The sequence below is a fragment of the Pipistrellus kuhlii genome, unplaced genomic scaffold, assembly GCF_014108245.1.
Source record: "Pipistrellus kuhlii isolate mPipKuh1 unplaced genomic scaffold, mPipKuh1.p scaffold_m20_p_2, whole genome shotgun sequence".
NCBI lineage: Eukaryota > Metazoa > Chordata > Mammalia > Chiroptera > Vespertilionidae > Pipistrellus > Pipistrellus kuhlii.
This window is the reverse complement of record NW_023425515.1, coordinates 141,899,330-141,919,622: the sequence shown is the minus strand read 5'-3', so window position 1 is coordinate 141,919,622 and position 20,293 is coordinate 141,899,330. Positions and strand designations below refer to the sequence as shown.

General features: G+C 37.2%; 2 protein-coding genes across 27 annotated transcripts in view; one reads left to right on the top strand and one right to left on the bottom strand.

Moving 5' to 3' along the window:
- The window catches only part of FUBP1 (far upstream element binding protein 1), a 42,594-nt gene that overhangs the window by 17,477 nt on the left and 4,824 nt on the right, over nt 1-20,293 (bottom strand). For 5 of the 26 annotated variants that reach the window (XR_004989548.1, XM_036447365.1, XM_045584435.1 and 2 more), the window contains exons 1-17: nt 17,726-18,000; nt 10,767-10,857; nt 9,921-9,983; nt 9,125-9,163; nt 8,551-8,590; nt 7,959-8,011; nt 7,809-7,880; nt 7,633-7,690; nt 5,179-5,341; nt 4,968-5,066; nt 4,743-4,844; nt 4,379-4,481; nt 4,181-4,281; nt 3,474-3,615; nt 2,195-2,355; nt 486-637; nt 320-399 (exon numbers count right to left, since the gene is read on the bottom strand). Coding sequence is in view for 25 of the 26 variants with exons in the window: in XM_036447365.1 (XP_036303258.1) it covers nt 320-399; nt 486-637; nt 2,195-2,355; nt 3,474-3,615; nt 4,181-4,281; nt 4,379-4,481; nt 4,743-4,844; nt 4,968-5,066; nt 5,179-5,341; nt 7,633-7,690; nt 7,809-7,880; nt 7,959-8,011; nt 8,551-8,590; nt 9,125-9,163; nt 9,921-9,983; nt 10,767-10,857; nt 17,726-17,884 (1,678 nt within the window). In the remaining variant the exon portion in view is untranslated. Of the gene's footprint in view, nt 1-319; nt 400-485; nt 638-2,194; nt 2,356-3,473; nt 3,616-4,180; nt 4,282-4,378; nt 4,482-4,742; nt 4,845-4,967; nt 5,067-5,178; nt 5,342-7,632; nt 7,691-7,808; nt 7,881-7,958; nt 8,012-8,550; nt 8,591-9,124; nt 9,164-9,920; nt 9,984-10,766; nt 10,858-17,725; nt 18,002-20,293 lie in introns of those variants that run through there. The other 21 variants (XM_045584439.1, XM_045584441.1, XM_045584449.1 and 18 more) reach the window with 15 other exon arrangements.
- DNAJB4 (DnaJ heat shock protein family (Hsp40) member B4) overlaps nt 18,418-20,293 on the top strand; it is a 47,291-nt gene continuing 45,415 nt past the window's right edge. The window contains exon 1 of the mRNA XM_045584456.1: nt 18,418-18,517. The gene's annotated coding sequence lies outside the window, so the exon portion shown is untranslated. The remainder of the gene's footprint in view (nt 18,518-20,293) is intronic.

Below are 20,293 nucleotides of genomic sequence, written 5' to 3'. Positions count from 1 at the left end.
ACATACTATATACATGAAATGGCACTAGGACCTAAGGCCCAAGACACTGTACTTCTTCCTATAGCTTTTGGCTTTTAGCACTCTGCTGTATAATTTCAAAAGCAGAGAAAGCCAAACACAGCTTGAAAAAGGTTCCATGACAACAGACCATATTCACACCAGTTTTACACACCGGGGTAGAACCAGAACCTAACATTCCTGTTGAAAAAGTGAAATATGTGCAGAAAATGGCACACAATGTAGAAACTAAACTACAAAATATAAGAATGTAATAGGAGTAAAAAACAATACAAATTACACAAGGATAAACATCTTTTACCTGGATCGGGAGGGGCCTGTTGCTGCCAGTGTGGATATGCATTTCCCCATCCCTGGGGAGCATAAGGAGCTGGAGGACCACTGAAAAGATATAAAATCAATGTAAGTATATGACTTACAAAAGCTAGAATCTTTGGGGGAAAGCACAAACAAAACCCAGTACTTACTGAGGAGCAGGGCCAGGTGGTCCCGGATTATAAGGTGCAGGGTTGTATGGTCCCATTGGAGCTCCAGGCCCAGGAGGCCCAGGAGGCCCATGGGGCCCTGGGACACCATGGGGCCCATGGGGAACAGGTGGTCCTAAAGGATTTACTGGGCCCTGCAAAAAAGCAAAACGACTTCCAAAAATCAGAAAAACAACAATGGCCAAACAACTCAAAGGCCAATTACTGGGTCATGCCTGGATTGTGGGCTCAGTACAGGAGGGAGTACTAGAGACAGTCAATTGATGTGTCTCTCCCGTTCTCTTTCTAAACTCAATGAAAACATTTACTTTAAAAAATATATACTTAGTTGATGTCTTCTTTTTATTTATCTAACTTGGAAAAACCACTATATTTAACTGCCCTAAAACACTCCTTTCATTTCAGTTAATATTTACCATGAGACATTTTGGACAAAATTATTTTTAAACTACATTTGGTAGTCATTTTCTCATTACAAAATAATGAAGCTAACCTTCGTGATATTTTTCCTTTTTAAAATATTTTAAAATGATTTTGAGAGAGAGGAAGGAAGAGGGGAGAAATACCAATGTGAGAGTGGAACATTTATCAGCCCTCTCCTGCTGGGGATCAAGTCTACAACCCAGGCATGGATCCTGACTAGGAATTAAACCAACATTTTTTTTCTTTTTTCTTTTTTTTTCTTTAATATATTTTATTGATTTTGTACAGAGAGGGAGGGAGAGAGATAGAGTTAGAAACATCGATGAGAGTCATCGATCAGTTGCCTCTTGCACACCCCCTACTGGGGATATGCCTGCAACCAAGGTACATGCCCTTGACCGGAATAAAACTCGGGACTCTTCAGTCCCCAAGCCGACGCTCTATCCATTGAGCCAAACCGGTCTCGGCTAAACCAACCTTTTAATGCACAAGAAGACGTCCAACCAACTGTGCATTAAAAGGCTGGTTAATTTTGATTTCCCAGACAGAAACAGTGTCAAATTTCTTTTGCACACCATTCACAGCATGGCAAACACCAAGGAGAATTTTTCTAAGAAATTCTAATTATTATCAATAGTTTAAGATGCTCGCTCACACCCAATATTCTTTATAGTAAAAGAAAACAGTAAAGCACCATTCACCTCATTTATAAGAAAGAACAGTCAAGACTTTTCATATACTTTTGTACCACCAGCAAACTTTTCTAGCAGAAACATTTTCAAGCTTGGCCATGCATTAGAATCACCTGGTCCATCTTTCTAAAAGTAAATGTTGGGCTCTTTTCCAGACATTCTGAATGAGAACTGTGTGTCATGTGTAGAGGTGGAAAGCACCCAAGTAGTCTACATTTAAAACTCCCCAGATTACTGCCTAAAGATTAGGATTTATAAATTTCTACTTTAAAGTGGGATGTAGTTGATTCATGTTTGTGTCACTAGGGTTACATGTAGTAAAAGCCTGAAATAAACACTGAATTCCTGTTAACTATCTGCTTTAAAAAATGTTTCACAATTCTACACCAACCTTTATATATCTGCAAGTAATGCTATCCTCTTATCTACCCACACCAATATAAGGTTCTGAACATCTATTATATTTAGTTTACTTTCATTACTAGAAAATCTTCTTTTATATTATCTATTATGTAATAAGCCCTATAATTTTAGATTAGAACCTATGCTATAAATTGAAGTTTAAAGCATACTCACACCAATCTTTTCTTCTATGAGTTGCCGAGCATAGTCTATTTGCTGTGGAGTGCCACGAATTGTAAATAACTTCATATTAGGATCTGCATTAGGTGGAGGATTTCTCTGCAGTTCTATTCTTGCACCAGACTGTTGGCTTATGCTTTTTATGGTTTCACCTCCTAAAATCAAAACAATTATTTCTCTAAGAATTCAAAGGATACAAGAAAAGGTATTTAAAGTAAAATGGAAGTAACAAACCAACTAATAAATATAAACTCATAGATACAAACAGAATGATGATTACCAATGGGGAAGGGCAAATTAAGCAGAGGGCCAAATATGTGGCAATGGAAAGAAATTAGACTTTGGGTATAGAGTATAAAATAGGGTATACAGATATACTAGATGTACACCTGAAGTTTATATAATCAATATTACTTCAATAAACTTAAAGTCACAATTAAATGGGTCATTAAGCTTTGACCAGTAGTCCCTCTGCCAATATTCTCTTAAGATTTTCAATTATTCTATATTTTATTTTATTTTTTAAAATATTTTTTATTGATTTTCTTACACAGAGGAAGGGAGAGAGAGAGAGAGCCAGAAACATCGATGAGAGAGAAACATCGACCAGCTGCCTCCTGCACACCCCCTACCAGGGATGTGCCCGCAACCACTGTACATGCCCTTGGCTGGAATCGAACCTGGGACCTTTCCGTCTGCAGACTGACGCTCTACCGCTGAGCCAAACCGGTTTCGGCTCAATTATTCTATATTTTAAATCAAACTGTATAAAGCATTTCATGCTTCTATTAAAATACATTTGAGTTTTAACACATAATTTAGTTTATCTGTACCTAATTTTAAAATGGATAACTTATCAAAATCAAAATATTTAGTTCAATTAAACTACTTTTACAAGCAATATAAAGAACAAATTAAAAAATTTTGAAAATTTGAGAACACGTGTGTCAGAAAACAGCAAAGTAAACAAAAACACCCAGACACTTTTGGGGTCAAAAGAGGTTTCTTACACTAATAATAAGCTGTTGGTCTCTTCTGGAAGCCCAGGTGAATCAAATCCTACTCTTTTTTTTTTTTTTTTTTTAAGTATATATAAGGCCCTTCTCATTTATGCTTTAGCTATTACACATCAACATAACACTTTTCTACTAAAATACAGCTCAGGAAAAATCACCACCACTTGTTTAGAACAGCAACAGATATATCATTAGAAAAATTAATAGGTTAAAATCTTAACCCTACATTAAAAGATTAAGAGTTTAAAATACATTGCCTTTTCCTATTATTAATCCAGTTTTCCCAGTTGGTACAATGAAATTAAATTCCTGGAGTCCACCAGGTGGTCCCATGTTCCAGTTGCCTTGACCTCTACCTCTCCCTCGACCACCAGGTCCAGGTCCACCAGGATTACCAGCCTAAAGAGAAAGACAAGAAACGAAGTCAGTATAAAAATACACTCTTCTTTCCATAATAAACTACATGTCTATTTTACTAAATTAGAAATTTAGAAAAGTTGGGAGATAACTTGGTACAAGTAATCAGCCAGTAATAACCACCATTTATTCATTTTATAATGGAATGAGTAAGGTAGCTAGCTTTCTTCCTGCTCCAAGATGTCTGCCATAAAGCAACTTCAAACTTTTTAGTTATTAAACAGATTCTGATATAAAATAAAGGGGGGACTTTCAGATTTGATGAAGGAAATTTTTAAAAAATTTCAACCAAGTTTAATTTTTTATTGATTTAAGAGAGGAAGAGAAACCACCACCGGTGGGAGAGAATCATCAATCAGTTGCCTCATGTACAGCCCCAACCAAAGATCAAGCCTGCAACTTAGGTGCGTGCCCTGACAAGAAATTGAACACGCAACACTTTTGGTGTATGGTATGACACTCTAACCAACTAAGACACCTGGCTGGAGCTGAAGAAAATTTTTTTTGAATGAAAATAAAACAAAAATATTATTAGTATTCTATCAACCTGAACACTTCTAAGAAGGTCTGTAATAATTTCTGCAGCATGTTGGCATCGGTCTGGAGGTCCTGTTATTTGCGCTATTCTGTCAGGTGTTGTTCCATCATCTTCAAAACAAAAGAAAAAGAATTAATTTAACGTTAAATGTGTCACTGTCAAAAGTAATTGCTACCAACACTCAGAAAATTAAATGTACGTACTCACCTGGCTTAAACTGAATTCGAACACCAGCATCATTTTGTATTTTTTTAATCATTTCTCCATTTCTTCCTATTACAATGCCAACAGCAAATCTTGGAATGGGGACCTGATGCAAAGGAGACCAAGTATTAAAAAAACAATGTACTATAAATAAAGCTGCCTCAAATCATAAAAAAAAAATTACAACACTCTTTATATCGAGTAGGGTAAAACAAAACACAAAAAATACTACTATATTCTAAGGTGGAAACTGGGAGAAAAAAAAAGTATACAGTGTTAGAGTAGGTTATGTAATACAAAACAGGAAAAACACTATTTATTTTACTTATACATTAGCATGAAACTATTTCTGAATATTTTTACTTACATCTATCCCTTCATTTCCTCCAATTCTTGACCCATACTCATTTCGAACTTCTCTGAAACCACCTTGATCACGAATTAACTCTAACACCATTTCCTTGGCTTGCTGAGGAAGAAAAAAATTACCCAATTTAGAAAGCATATCTCAAAATATTGCAATTTATTCATACAAATTTTGCTATTTCTGCACCCACCCCAACCCTTCTTTGTAAAATATAAACTTGTTTACTTGAACTTTGTATGGATCTCCGGTAATCCTAAGAGGTTTGTCAGCACCAGTATTCTGAGGTCCATCCTGAATCATAACCATTTTAACTCCAGCTCGTTCCTGTTCATCATAAAAACAAACAAAAAACAACACACACAGTATTAATAAAAGGGGAATGGAAGGAAATTGGCTTCAAAACAGATGAATAGTAATATTTTATAAATAATAATACCTGAAGTTGTTTAATTGTCTCTCCTCCCTTTCCAATAACTAATCCTGCTTTGCTAGCTGGAATCATTATTTCTTGAACTGCATTTCCTGGTCCATCGCCATGATGAAAGCCAGGGGCTGGTCTTCCTTTTTCAACAATCTGGTCCAGTAATCGTTTTGCTGACCTATTAATAAATTAACAGTCAATTAAGTTGTAATATACCCCAAAGCTTATCAAAGAGAAATACAAAATATAACCAGTTACTTCTTCCAATTCCAGTTTAGGTGGCTTAAAGCTAAATTTTAATAATTTCAATTAAAAGAAAATGCCATTAGGGTCAAAGATTGAAACTATTCAATCAAATTTCTAGGTATACAATTTTTAAATAAATATTTTTGAGAACACAAAATTTCTAAGTAGCACTCAAATTCCAGAGTTACTGCAATATTAAATTGATTCTTAAGAGGACTAAATAACATTTTTAAAATATGTATTTTTGTTGATTTCAGAGAGGAAGGGAGAGAGGTAGAAACATCAATCACAAGAGATAATCATTGACCAGCTGCCTTGTGCATGGCCCCTATAGGGTATCAAGCCAGCAATCCAGGCATGTGCCCTGACCAGGAATAGAACATTGACCTTCTGATTCATAGGTCAATATTCAACCACTGAGTCACACCTGGCTGGGCAATATTTACATTTTTAAACCATCACTTTGGTCACTCAGATGTTAAAATGCATTCATTCAATAAATACAAAAAATGTCATTTATATATAAGGTTTCGTTCTAGCTAATGGGGATACAGCACTAAACAAAACAGACAAGAGTTTCTTCTGGCATTGATCAGTGATTTTGCGTTGTCCCATGAACCAGGATGTCACTATTTGATTCCTAGTCAGGGCACATGCCTGGGTTGTGGGCTTAATCCCCAATAGGTGCTGTGCACAAGGCAGCAGACCAATCATTGATCCTCTCATCACTGAATTTTTTCTCCCTCCTTCCTTCCTCTCTGTAGTAAATAAAAACATATTAAAAAAATAACATGTTAAATAAATTACATGTAACTTGGGAAGGGCTATAAGGAAAATCAAAAGCAGAATAAAGATAGAATGTGTATGCATGTGAAGAGACGTTATTTTATGGAAAGTAGATATGGGAGACCTTACTGGTAAACATTTGAACCAAAACCTGAAGGAAGAGGGAGAGGAAATGTGAAAATATCTGGGGGGGAAAGGTTCCAGAAAGAATAAATAGAAAGTGCAAAGACTTCAAATGAGAAGCATGATTGAAGTGCTAAAAGAATACAAGAGGCTACATGAGGCTAAAATAGCGTGAGTTGGGATAATGGTAAAAAAAAAAAAAAAAAAAAAAGAGAGAGAGAGAGAGAGAGAGAGAGAGAGAAATAGCAGGTAAGCAGGCCATGGTAGACACTGACTTTTACTCTAATTGAGTTAAGCATTACAGGATTTCAAGCAAAGTAATATTATGAATTGACTCACATTCTAAAAGAATTACTATAGCTACTCTGTTGTAAGAATGGATCATTACTGAACAAGGCTAAAACAATGGACACAACATTGTAATATAGGCAAATCACATCACAGATATGGCGGTATAGTATAGAAGGTGGCAAAAAGAGGCTGGATCTCAAATAAATTAGGAATAAAAAATGACCAAGACTTGCTTATGGATAAATGAGGAGAGATAAAAAAATATATGAAAACAGAGTTGTCATACATGTAAGAGATAAATAATTATAAATAAATAAATAAAAGCAAGCTGGGAATGAGCTGTAAAAATATGATTTTGTTTTCTAATAATCTAATGTTTGAGGTACTCTGAGCAGCTAGATATGAGCCTGGAATTTAGAAAAAGAGACCAAGGCGGGAGATAAAAATTTAGAACATAAAATCTATGGCATATAAAGCTATGTATTATATGAAGGTTAATCGAGTAAATTAAGTAATCCAAAGAGTATATGTAGATATAATGCAAGAGGACTGAATTTTGTGGCACTTTTATGTTGAACCCAGGAAGATAAGGCTGACAGCCAAGATAAATTGAGAAAGAGGAGAAGAGAAGTAGGTATCTAGGCAAGTGGTCCACGGTGTCAAACACTGCTGTCAGGCTGAATGAGGAAGCAGCCAGTCACAATCTCGAATAGACCAATTTTAACAGAACAGTGGGAATCAATGCCTGATTGGTGTAAGGTCATGACAAAATGATATACCAAAGTAGAACTACCTATTTATTTAAGGAGTTTTGTTGTAAAAGAGAGCAGAGAAATATAAATGTGGGGTTCAAGAATGGTTTTGGTTAATGTGAGATTTTCAAGCATGTCTGTATGCTATCAGAAATTATCTAGAAAAGAAGGGGAAATTAACAGTGCGGGAGGAAGCTGGTTCAATTGTAAAGACAATGCCCTTCAGTAGAAAGAAGGGCACTGGCCTTAGACACATGATTTTCATACTTACTGGACAGACTCGGGTGTTCCAGTTAACATACAAGACCTTTCTGGAAGGCCACCACTGTCTACAATATAAAACAAACAAACAAACAAATTTAAGGCTAAGAAGAGGTTAGCACATACCATAATTTTCACTAGCTTAAAAATATGCTAGTTTTCTATTCAGTATGAAAATAACATTACCAGGAGCAATCTGTATTTTGCATCCAGATTCCTGCTGTATACGTGAGATCTGTTCACCTCCTCTGCCAATAACTAGAAAGAAAATTATTAGCTGAAAGACTGCCAAGTATGTTTTGACTGTTTTCAAGCTTTAGAAACTAGGTTACTTACTAAATCCAACCATTCCATCTGGGACTTTGTATTCTTCAGTCATTACAGACCTGCTAAAAAACAGAAACAAACCAGAAACTAAAATCTTCCTTCATTGAAAGGTAATTTATTTACATATAAAAGGTATTCTGATGAAAATGGAGGTCTAATGGCTCAAACCAGGGTTCCAGGAACATGTTTGTTTATAGTCAAAATATGGCTTGAGTAAAGTTAGAATCTTAAGGTAACACACATCAAGTGAGAAGGGTATGATGAAAGAAACAGTCTGAAGACATGCAAAGAAGCTGGAGTAGAGTTGAGAGAATGTCATCTCAATTATTTTTTTTAAATGGTTATTTTAATTTACTTCTTCTAAAATGTGCCTAATTAAAGTGCCATCCTTCCAAACTACAAATGTATATCACTTAAAAGGAAAAATTATCATTTTGTATTACCTTAAGTCGAAGGAAATGAAACACACACACACACACACACACACACACACACACACACACACACGGCAGACACATATTCACCGTACACTAACTTGGTTGTGTTTTTACATACAGTTCAACTAAAACTTGCAGATCATTTGAAAAGCATTTGACTATACCTTTGCTGCTGATGCATCGGTGGTAACTGCGTCCCAAAAGCTACCATAAAAAATAAAAATTGAAAAGTTTAAGTTCACATATATTTAATACTTTTATCAAGCAGTTCCAAAATATTTCCCTGATGCACAGATAATACCTTGAAGAGAGTAAAATTTTATGCAGAATACTTAAATCAGTAGGCAAATAAAGTCAATAAAAGGGCAGACATTACTAGCAATGACATAGGGAAAAACAAACAAACAAACAAACAAAACAACCACCACTTTTTTTCAAGTGTGCAAGTATAGATTAAAAAATAGAGCAAGAAAACAATTTTTTTAAAAAAAAGTAAAAAGAAATAGAGCAAAAAAAGAGACTATTTAAAATAACTTAATGGTCTAATCTCATTAATATGTACCTGGCCACAACTGAGAAATCATAAAGATAGATGCACATATCTACAAAGAAATTCATTATAACATAATATTCATTGCCTTCAACGAACTTCAAAGATACCCAACAAAAGACAGGAACAAAACCCTAATTAAAATCCAGTTACTTTATTTTTTAACCCAACTTCAAATAAATACTTACAGTCATTTTGAGGAGCAACTTTCTTAGCATCTGGTTGATCTGCAAAATTAAGTGTGTTTTAATTTTTTGCCAATAAGTACAAATATATGAATCAGTTCCCCCTGCCCAAGCAAGAATAAACATCAATATAAACGTTTATTGAAATAGCTGAGGGTATGATGTAAATTGAACCAAAAGTGCCAAAATGTAGCCCAAACTATTCATGTTTAAAAGATGCACAGACATTTTAAAAAAATTATTTTTGATTGTATCAAATCACTGACCTTAATGTATGTTAAGCACTTTAGAATGTTATAAGACAAAGTATTTAGGTCCGTTACTAGCAAAATATCACATGCTAAAGGCTAATGATGCTTCCCATTGTAGGAACTGAAGACTGGAAGAAAAGAAGACCTATCAAAATGTGAAAAGTTGACATATCAAAAGTTGAGTGTATCAGACAGTGACCACAAAGCTATGCAAAATAAATTTTAAAATGACATTACAAGGCAATCTCAATCTAAACTGTTCTTTTCTTCACCAAACATATCAAGGCATAAACTTCAGCAGAAACTCAAAGCAACTGCATGACTACCTTCATCTACATCCTTTACAGATGAATACAATGCATACCTTAGAATAGACAACTGATAAAGTACTATTCTCCTCCCCCCTTCAAAATTAAATAATTAAACATCAGAATGTTGTACAGCAAAAATTCAGACACATAATCCAAGAAATACTGTGTCCATATCAGAATCCACTGGTTTATTTCACGTTTACATACTAAACACAGGTAATAAATAAAAATTCCTGCCTTTAAAAGGAGAGGGCATTCCCTCCCAGTGTGTTGTACTGCTCGGACTTGTCCAAGAGCCATCTACACATAAAATAAAAAGAATACATTACATACAACATCTGAAGCATCATTAGCTCATTTTTTGTTTTGTATATTAAAACCTCACTGTATGAAACCATGTAGTCCTGGTCAAAAGCTACAAATACATTCTATAGGCTCATTCAGAATCCTCCTCTTAAAAAAAGGCAAAAAGAAATTGTATCAAAATTTCATACATCAAATCTAAAACAAAAATATGTGCTGACTTCTAAGTTCAGAAACTTCAATAATTTTTTTTAAATACAAGGCACTGTAAATCTACTGCGTTAAGCCACATTGAGTTAAACCTGAAACACAAAACAAGGTACTAAAATAAACAAAAATGTAGCAATAAAATGATATAATCTGCAACACACTAGAATAGCAAACTTTGGCAACTTCAACCTTTAAAGTGAAATCTGAAATAACAGAACAATGAAAATATAGCATATAAAATTTAATTCATGTATGATGAGAAAAACCTGTGAAATGTCCCCTAAACATTTTAATTTTCACTCCCCCCCACCCCCAGAATATTAACAAGTCGTCTGTGCAAACTGTCAATCTGGCACAATCTTAAAAGAAGAAAAATGATGTTTTCTAATAAGACAAAACTGGCTGGTCGACTAAAATTTTACCTACCTTGTCTAGGTTTCTTTCCCCCTCTTTCCATTTGAGGGCAATATAAGCCTTACAATTTTAGGAATCTTATGATAAAAGGACATTTGAAAAATTATTTTAACTAAACTGTGTAAAACAATAAAAATACTTATGGCTATAACTTACCTCCATCTTCCAAAGGTCTTTTTTGTCCCCCATAACCATAGTCATTTGAATTCAGTGATGTACCAGCATCACCTCCAATTTTCGCTGCAATCTTAAAAAACAAAAACATACTATCATTAAGAAGAGCACCATAACTACTATATGCTATTTAGTACTCAATTTCCTCATATAGTTCCTGATAAAAAGACAAATTATAGTACACTGCTACCATTAATAACTGCAGAGTTAACAAATAATCACCTAAAATTAAGCTTTTCATACTAGAAAGAAAAAAAAAAGTAATCAATTAGGAACCTTAAAAAGACTGACCAAAAAGCTTTGAAGAAAATCTGGATCCTAATTCTATCTTTGCCACGGCTTTCCCATGACTCCACAGAAGATATGTGTTGGCACGGAATATGTGAATACCTGTGGGACTCTACGGCTGTGCTGTCTAATAGGGCAGACATTAGCTAATGTGGATATTAAATACTTAAAATAGTCCAAATTGGAGATATACTTTGAAGTGTAAAATATAAAGAACTTGAAATTAACTAAAGAATGTAAAGCATCTCAAAAATTTTTATACTGAACACATATTAGTATAGTAATGTTTTAGAAATGCTAGATTAAATAAAATGTGATTTGCATTATATTTCTATTGGACAATCTTGGACTAAAGAAACATGGGGGCCGAAACCGGTTTGGCTCAATGGATAGAGCGTCGGCTTGGGGACTGAAGGGACCCGGGTTCGATTCTGATCAAGGGCATGTACCTTGGTTGCGGGCACATCCCCAGTAGGGGGTGTGCAAGAGGCAGCTGATCGATCGATGACTCTCTCTCATCGATGTTTCTAACTCTCTATCTCTCTCCCTTCCTCTCTGGACAAAATCAATAAAATATATTAAAAAAAAAGAAAGAAAAAAGAAACATGGGGGCAAGAAAGACTCAAAAACAGACATAAGTAATTTTATCCTTAAAGACTTAACTATTAGAGTGGGCCAAATAATTGTCTGAAGTTGACTAAACAAAAATCGTATTTGAAATACCAGCCTGAAGTCACAAGTGGGGCACAACCAATGGACATTTACTGCATTTTTTCTATGAAAGAAATGCAACTAATATTGTTGAGTGCTAACAACAGGCCAAGCTCCACACTATGTTTCATATTCATTTTGTCATTGAATAATCATAACATCTCTATGAGGCAGAAAGTATTTAGTGAAGTAGAGATCTATCTTACAGTTAAAAAAAATTAAAAGAGGTTAATTTAACTAAGATTACATCATTAGACAATGATGATATCCCAATTTCTGCACAATCCCAGGCTAATTACTATTAGGGGGATAATCTCTAAAGTGGATGAAAGGCTCAGAGTTCATATTACATTATTCTTTCACTTTTGAGTATGTTTGAAATGTTCCATGATAAAAAATTAAATGGAAAAATCAAACTTTTGGTAACTGAAATCCCCCAAAGATGTCCTGATGTGGAACTAAACCAACTATACCTCAAGCTTCATTATAACTAACTTGAGTCATAAACCCAATATGTATCACTTATATATATGTTCCCACATACCAACTGTACTTCCCAGGGTTACTAGATTTCCCTTTTTCTACATGCAAACACATATAGCAAAGCATATTAGAATTATATATACTATAGCTTTGGTCTTATTAACTATACTATAGGGTGGTTGTGAGAATTAAATGAATACAAGTTTAGCACAGAGCCTAACATAGTATATTAATTACTAATTAAACAGATCAGTATATTATAATTCAAACTATAAAACAGGGTCTACACATCAAATTTTGCATTTTAAAATTTTAACAATTTTTATTTGTCCTGCTGAAGATATATGTAGTTACATTCTATTTGTGAAAACTGCCTGCAGGAGACTAAGGTATGTGATTTCTCTTTGTTATCCCTAAGGACTGACATAGCCATATTGTGGATATTCGACAAATGAATTTCTGCAAGAACATAATCATTTAAAAAAAAATTTCATTACTACCTAAATTCATTAAAGATATTTCTTGATTCAACTGAATAAATATTAAGTACCTGCTGAGGGCCAGGTTTTGATTGTTCTCATGCACCAGAAATGTGAAGATGCAGGAAGGACTCAAGAAATATTACTAGGCCACCATTTTATTAACATTGTTCCCTCCCTACGAAATAGGAATCTTTGCTTATCATCATAATCTAACGTTGCTATTCTGTTCCAAATTGTTTATTTATTTTTAAAAATATATTTTATTGATTTTTTTACAGAGAGGAAGAGAGAGGGATAGAGAGAATTATCGATCAGCTGCCTCTTGCACACCCTCCACTGGGGACGTGCCGGCAACCAAGGTACATGCCCTTGACTGGAATCGAACCCGGGACCCTTGAGTCCACAGGCCGACGCTCTATCCACTGAGCCAAACCGGTTTGGGCCTGTTCCAAATTGTTTAAAAGTCACACTCAAAGGCTAGTTTTCATTGATGGGATTAATGGTAATTAAAATCAACAATTCTATTTCATAAAATTTTCATTGCATTCAAACAACATAATGCAATTTATAATTATCAAGAACAATTGAGAACTGGCCCCAGCTGGGTAGCTCAGTTGTTTGGAGCATCATCCCCTGGGCCTATACCAAGGTTGAGGGCTTAATCTCCAGTCAGGGCACACACAAGAATCAACAAATGAATGCATAAATAAGTGGAACAACAAATTGATGTATCTCTTTCTCTCCCACTTCTCTCTCCTTTCAATTAAAAAAAAAAAATGACTGAGTAGTTAATTAATTTAGTAGTTAAGCAGAATAGATGAAGTTTGATATTTTTGTTAACTTGTGATCTACCACTGTATAAGATGTTCTTATATCTTTTCCTTCCAAAAAACATAGCATAATACTTTAGACAAGGATATGAAACTTAAAGTTAGATGGGAATTTTGGAAATACAATTCCAATACAAATACAATTTAGGAAAGTAATCTACCACTTTATTCATCTATCTAGTCTCTGTCTGATTCACTTCTATCCTCATATGACATTGAGGAAAAAAGTGGATAAGTCCTGTGCTGGATTTAGCTCACAGAGTGTATTATAAAAACCTACAAATCTCACATTAAAAATAAAGAACTAGGATTCTCTGGGGGGAAAAAAGAAAAAATTTGGCAACTTGGCCTAAATTACCAGATGGCAACAATGAGCTAGCGTAAATGCCACTAGCATTAACTAGGTAAGGGACCAGGAATCCTAACCACTCAATCCTGCTTTCTAACAAATAACTGTCCAGCCAAAAATGCCCATAGGTACACAGCTCTTTGAAGAAAAAGAAGCTGTTCTGGTTAACTCTCCCTTCCAAAGAACACAGATAATACTTTGGACAAAGCAATGAAGCTTAAGGTTAGATGGGAATTTTGGAAATATAATTCTGCGTCCTTTAGTGGTTCAAGTATTAACCTAACTTGTTCCTTCTTCCCAATATTCCACTTATATAAGATGAGCAGCATCCTAAAATGTAATCAGAAGCTAAATTTGGAAACCTTAGATTTAAGATCAATCAAATTGTTACAGCAAAGACATCTATCTATAAAGGATTGTTACATCAAGGGCATTGGGGCAGCTGACCTATTGGTATGAAAAGATTCCAGTTTGAGGACAATTTCCACATTAAAAAGGCAGTTTAACTTAACCAGGAAATTAGAGCTTAGCCAAATCATAAAACCTACTTTTTATTAAAGCAGTCTTTCAGAAGTTGTATCCATCTGTACCTTTTCTCACTTCTTGCCTCACCTCACCCAACACTATCCTCCAGTGACTTCATACTTGGGTTGTCATTGCAAAAACCCCTCATACCTTTGCTCATGCTCCTTTTCTCCACTGGTCAAACTCCCACTTTCTTTAATGCTTTGCTTAAAGTATCAGTCCTTTACTTTGGCAGTTAGGTACCCTACTCCCTGGTGGTGTGAACAGTGCTTTAACTCCTAAGTAAGAACTCTATAAACGTTTATAGGACAAATATTGGGTCGGCAAGTAAGTAATTGCGGGTTTCACACATATATGGCTTCAGTTGAATTTTTAGGTTTGCAGACGTAGTAAAAATGTAAAACACATTTTGTTATTTGATAGTTGGCTATTCAGCTGTTAATCAGTAAAAAAAGTTTTTTGATCTGTTTTGTAGTTTTCGTTTGGCGTTCGTTGAAAAATGGAAAATCAAAAGGAACATTTTCGTCATATTTTGATTTTTTATTTCCACAAAGGGAAAAACGCATCGCAAGCTCATAAAAAGTTATGTGCTGTTTATGGTGACAAAGCCTTAAAAGAACGGCAGTGTCAAAATTGGTTTGCCAAATTTCGTTCTGGTGATTTTTCACTCAAAGATGAAAAACACTCTGGTTGTCCAGTTGAAGTTGATGACGCCCTAATCAAAGCAATAATCAATTCGGACTGTCACAGTACAACACGTGAGATTGCAGAGAAGCTTCATCTATCACATACATGCATTGAAAATCACTTAAAACAACTTGGCTATATTCAAAAACTCGATACATGGGTTCCTCACGAACTGAAAGAATCACAGTTAACGCAACTCATTAGCAGCTGCGATTTGCTAAAGAAACGTAATGAAAATGATCCATTTTTAAAACGACTGATAACTGGCGATGAAAAATGAGTTGTTTACAACAATATCAAGCGGAAAAGATCGTGGAGCAGGCCAGGTGAACCAACTCAAACAACATCAAAAGCTGATATTCATCAAAAGAAGGTTTTGTTATCAGTTTGGTGGGATTACAAAGGAATTGTCTACTTTGAACTCTTACCACCCAACCGAACGATCAATTCTGATGTCTACATTGAACAACTAATGAAATTAAACAATGCAGTTGAAGAAAAGCGGCCCAAATTGACAAATCGAAAAGGTGTTGTATTCCATCATGACAATGCAAGGCCACACACATCTTTGGTCACTCGGCAAAAATTAATGGAGCTTGGTTGGGATGTTTTGCCACATCCACCATATAGTCCTGACCTTGCACCATCTGATTACTTTTTGTTTCGATCTTTACAAAACTCCTTGAATGGTAAAAATTTCAATAATGATGATGATGTCAAATCGTACCTGATTCAGTTTTTTGCTAATAAAAACCAGAAGTTTTTTGAACGTGGGATTATGATGCTGCCTGAAAGATGGCAAAAGGTCATTGATCAAAATGGGCAATACATTACAGAATAAAGTTATTTAGTTCCATGAAAAAATTGTCTTTGATTTTCTTTTAAAAATCCGCAATTACTTACTTGCCGACCCAATAGATTAACTGTCCTTATTATGTGCACTTCTTTATGAAAACCACTCATTTGCATTTGCTTCCTAGAAGCCAGAAACCCAATTCACACATTTAAAAATTCTCCAGTATCTGCCCTAGCCGGCTTGGCTCAATAGATAGAGCGTCACCCTGCGGACTGAAGGGTTCCAGGTTCGATACTGGTCAAGGGCACACACATGCCTGGGTTGCAGGCTCGATCCCCCGTGGAGGGCGTGCAGGAGGCAGCTGATCAATGATTCTTCCTCATCATTGATATTTCTAACTCTCTCTCCTCCCTTCCTCTCCGAAATCAACAAAGAAATATATTTTAAAAAATTCTCCAGTATCTAAGCAGAGTGTGTGGCACATAATAACCCAATATGCCGGTTGAACAAAAATAAACCCTGTCATTATACAAATGTCAAGTCACTATTCAAAACATGTTCAGAATAAAAATCACACGAAAAAAACTGTAGCATTAGTATTAGTGATGACTTTCCCTCGGCTCTCCTGAATATCTTACTATCAACTAGTACAGGTACATTTTTACTTATAATGTGTCCCACATTATAAAAATAAGAGCGATTTGTAACATCACTACCGATTTTACTGATTTTGAGACTGAAATAATCCTTTAACAGGAGGGTAAAAAAAATAATTACGCTAACTCCTAATGTAATCAAAGCACAGCACAAAATTAATTTCCTGATTACCATCTGTTTAGCAGGAATGCCTAAAAATGCCTGGCACCCATGGTGCACAGTGTCATAACGAGAAAAAGATTCTCAATTTTGCTTGCAAAAAGTCCAGCCCAATAGCACACATTTTAAAGTTATAATCATATTAACGTACTTCCCAATAAAGATGGAAGTTCAAATTAAGAAATCTTTACTTCCCGAGGTGCACGTGCTTGCTTTTTTTTTTTTTTTTTTTTTTTTTAAGTTTTCTTGAACGCGAAAGAAGTGCCTTCGGGGCAAATGCATGCACCTACGTAACACAAAGAGGTGGTCAGTTTACGACTCTGTTGAACAGAGAGGCAGATTCAAATTGGAAATCTGGGGTAAAACGGGCCTGAAGCCATTTTGAGAAATAGGGGGGGGCGGGGGGGGAAGGGCTGGTTCTCTCACGGGCACATCCATCCCGCCATGAGGAAGAACTTCAGCCCGGCATTTTAGTCCTTTCCTGAGCCTCTCCCTCGTCGTTGGGGAAGTGAACCACACGGGCGGGTTTAACCGCGAGGAGAGAGGGCTGTGAGCACGGCCCTCACGGCCTGTCCCTCCCCTCACAAGGCTCCGGGTCCGGGGTCCGACCCTGGTTTCCCTCCGGAACTAAACTCCCTTCCACGCCATTGTGTGAAACGGGGCGCGCTTTCTGCCACGGGGGAGCCGTGCTCCACGTGAGGAGGAGGAGGACGCGCTCCCTCCTTAGAGGAGGAAGAAGCGCGTGTGCCGCCGGGGAGGGCGGAGGGAGGGCCACGGCCATCGCCGCGCAGCCCGCGTTGGGGTTACCACGGGCTCCCGACAGCAAGGAACCCGAAACCTAACTCTAGCCTCTGACCCGCACCCCCATCGCGGGGAAACGTGACTCTCCCCACATTTCAAGAGCCCGGAAGAGCGTGTCTTCCCTCTTCCTCAGCGCGAAGAAGTAGCGGCCTACTCCGCCAGCGACCAATTACCGTGAGTCGTCGGGATCCCGCCGCGCGGCCCCGGCTTACCTGCCGGGCTCTCTGCAGCGCATCTTTGAAAGCATCGTTAACGCCTCCGCCGCCGCCGCCGCCGCCTCCGCCGCCGGCTGAGCCAGAGGAGGGCGGAGGGACTGTTGAATAGTCTGCCATCTCTACCCTACTGTGGCCGCTACCGCTCTCCACAGAGACCTTCTACCAGCCAACTGCTAAGAAAGGGAGAAAATGGCGGCCGCGTAGCCTCTATCACATTCTTGTGCGACCATCGTGCCGTAAAGGGGCGGGGATTGAAAGCAGCAAATCTCGCGATGTTTCTCAGCAAATAGCTGTGCAGAGGTGGGGCTTAAGAAAAAAAAAAGGGGGGGGGCGGAGAGGGACAGGCACACCGGAAGATGTCGCGAGAGTTGCGTATAAGATCTCGCGAGAATGTGGTTTGTGAGGGTGCCGCTCTCGCGCGTTCCTGTGTGGAGGCGGTGTGGCTACCCCGTTAGAGAGGGTGAGGTCGGCCCGGCGGCCGCGGTAGGACCGAGTTCCTGTAAGCCTGAAGGAAAGCTTCCTAACGGCCGCTGCCTGAGGGAGTTAGTTTCGGTGAATTTTACGTTGGGGGGGGGGGGGCAATTCTGCGTCTCCATAGGGGGGAGGGTGACGTCACGAGCGTAAAGACGACGCCGCCGGGTCCTGAGGTCCCTGGCGCCGGGAGGCCGCCCAGGAAGAGCGCTCCCGGGTCGCCGCGAGGTGATGCTGCTCCTGGAAACGTCCACCGGGTCTAGCGGCATGATTTTCAGGGTAGTAAAGCGCCCTTGTATTTTACTTCTAGATGGTTAGGGATTTTTTTTTAGGTTTTTTTTTTTTTTAAGTTTTATCACAAGTGGGGGTGAATTCAGGCTTGTTACCACGTGAGATGATTTGGGTAAATAATGTGGATGAGGCTGTGATAATATGACTGCTTTCCCCCCTCTCCCCCCCCGCTCCTTTTTATCTTTTAAAAAACGTAAATTGTTCCTAAAACTCAGTTTCAGCCAGATTTAGTTACCTAGGATTCTGTGTGTCCAGGACCAATTTCATTGAGATCCTTGTAATTAAGAACAACTTCCTTTTCTTAATCCCAAAAGTGACTTTGTAGCTTCTGTTTAGTTTTCCCCCCACCCAGCCCCACCTTGTGGAAGGTAATGTTCTGTCATTTTAGGACCAGATCATTGCTTCCTTATTTTCTGTTAATCTACTTCAGTCACCAGATCATTTCAGCTCTTCAGACCTTTCCCAGTAATTTCATGCGTTAAAATAGCAGGTCCAGACGTGGAGGATGCTGTGGGAGAGGATTACAATGGCTTTTTCCAGATCCTCTCCTTTTAGGTAGCAAAGAAGGAGGTAAAATGAATTTTACCAACTTTGGCATTTTATCTTTTGTTAATTAGGTCTATAAAGTATCTTTCCTATTGCTGGTCTTGGAGTAATTGAGAGAAATGCCTGCTGCAGTCTTCTGGTATCTAAAACTAATGTGCCAAAGGCCCAAAATAAGATAACTAAACAGATAAATGCCCAAAGGCCCAAAATAAGATAACTAAACAGATAAATGCACATACATACAAGTGGGTTATCATTTTCTTCCCATCTTACCCAGTAATAGTTCTGATTATCTTTCCAGCGTATGTAGCCCTCTCTTTAGATTTGGGAGGAATTTTTATTTGGAGAAGTAGTGGATGCATTGGACTACAGATTAAACCAGCTGGTAGAAAGAAAAATTAAAAGCAGTGTTGGGCAGTGTTGTCAAATAGAAGTTTTCTACTTGCATTTTGAGAAAGTGTTCAACAAATGGCATTTATTAATCAGCAATAGATTTTTTATATTTTGTTAGACTTATCAGACCTGATCAACATAGAGTTAATCACAATGATTTAATTGATCTCTAAACAAACTTGATTTCATGTATACAATAATTTTACTTGTCTGAATAATGAAAATAAGGAATGCCATTTCTACGTTTTGGGGTGTGTTTTTTTTTTTTTTAATGTAGATTCTACTAGAAATATGGATATTCTGTGATGGGAATCAGTTGGAATCAGTCTAGATCATGATTTCTCAACTTCAGCACTGTAACACTTTTTAGCCAAGTAAGTTTGTTTTTGCAGTAATACTGTGCATTATAGTATGTTTAGCGTTCTTGGCCTTCACCCTTAAAGGCCAGTAGCCTGTCATACACACACACACACACACACACACCCATCCCCACCACCACCAATTGTGACAACTTGTCTTCAGACAATACAAATGTCCCCTGGGAGGCAAAACCATCCCATGTTGAGAACCACTGGTTAGCCTTGATTCCTGCCCCTGCCTGTATCCATCAGGAAGACTTCCTTACCATACTTCTGAACTATGTATGTTACAAATTACTTTTCACTTCCCTACTCCCAAGGAACCATCATCTCACACCCGACTGTTACAGAAACGTTCTGGTGGTTTTTTAGCTTCCACCCTTACATCCGTATGATTTGTAAAGAAAAGTGCATGATACTCATGTAAAGTCTCAAAGGTAACAAGTACCCATGGATCCACTCTCCG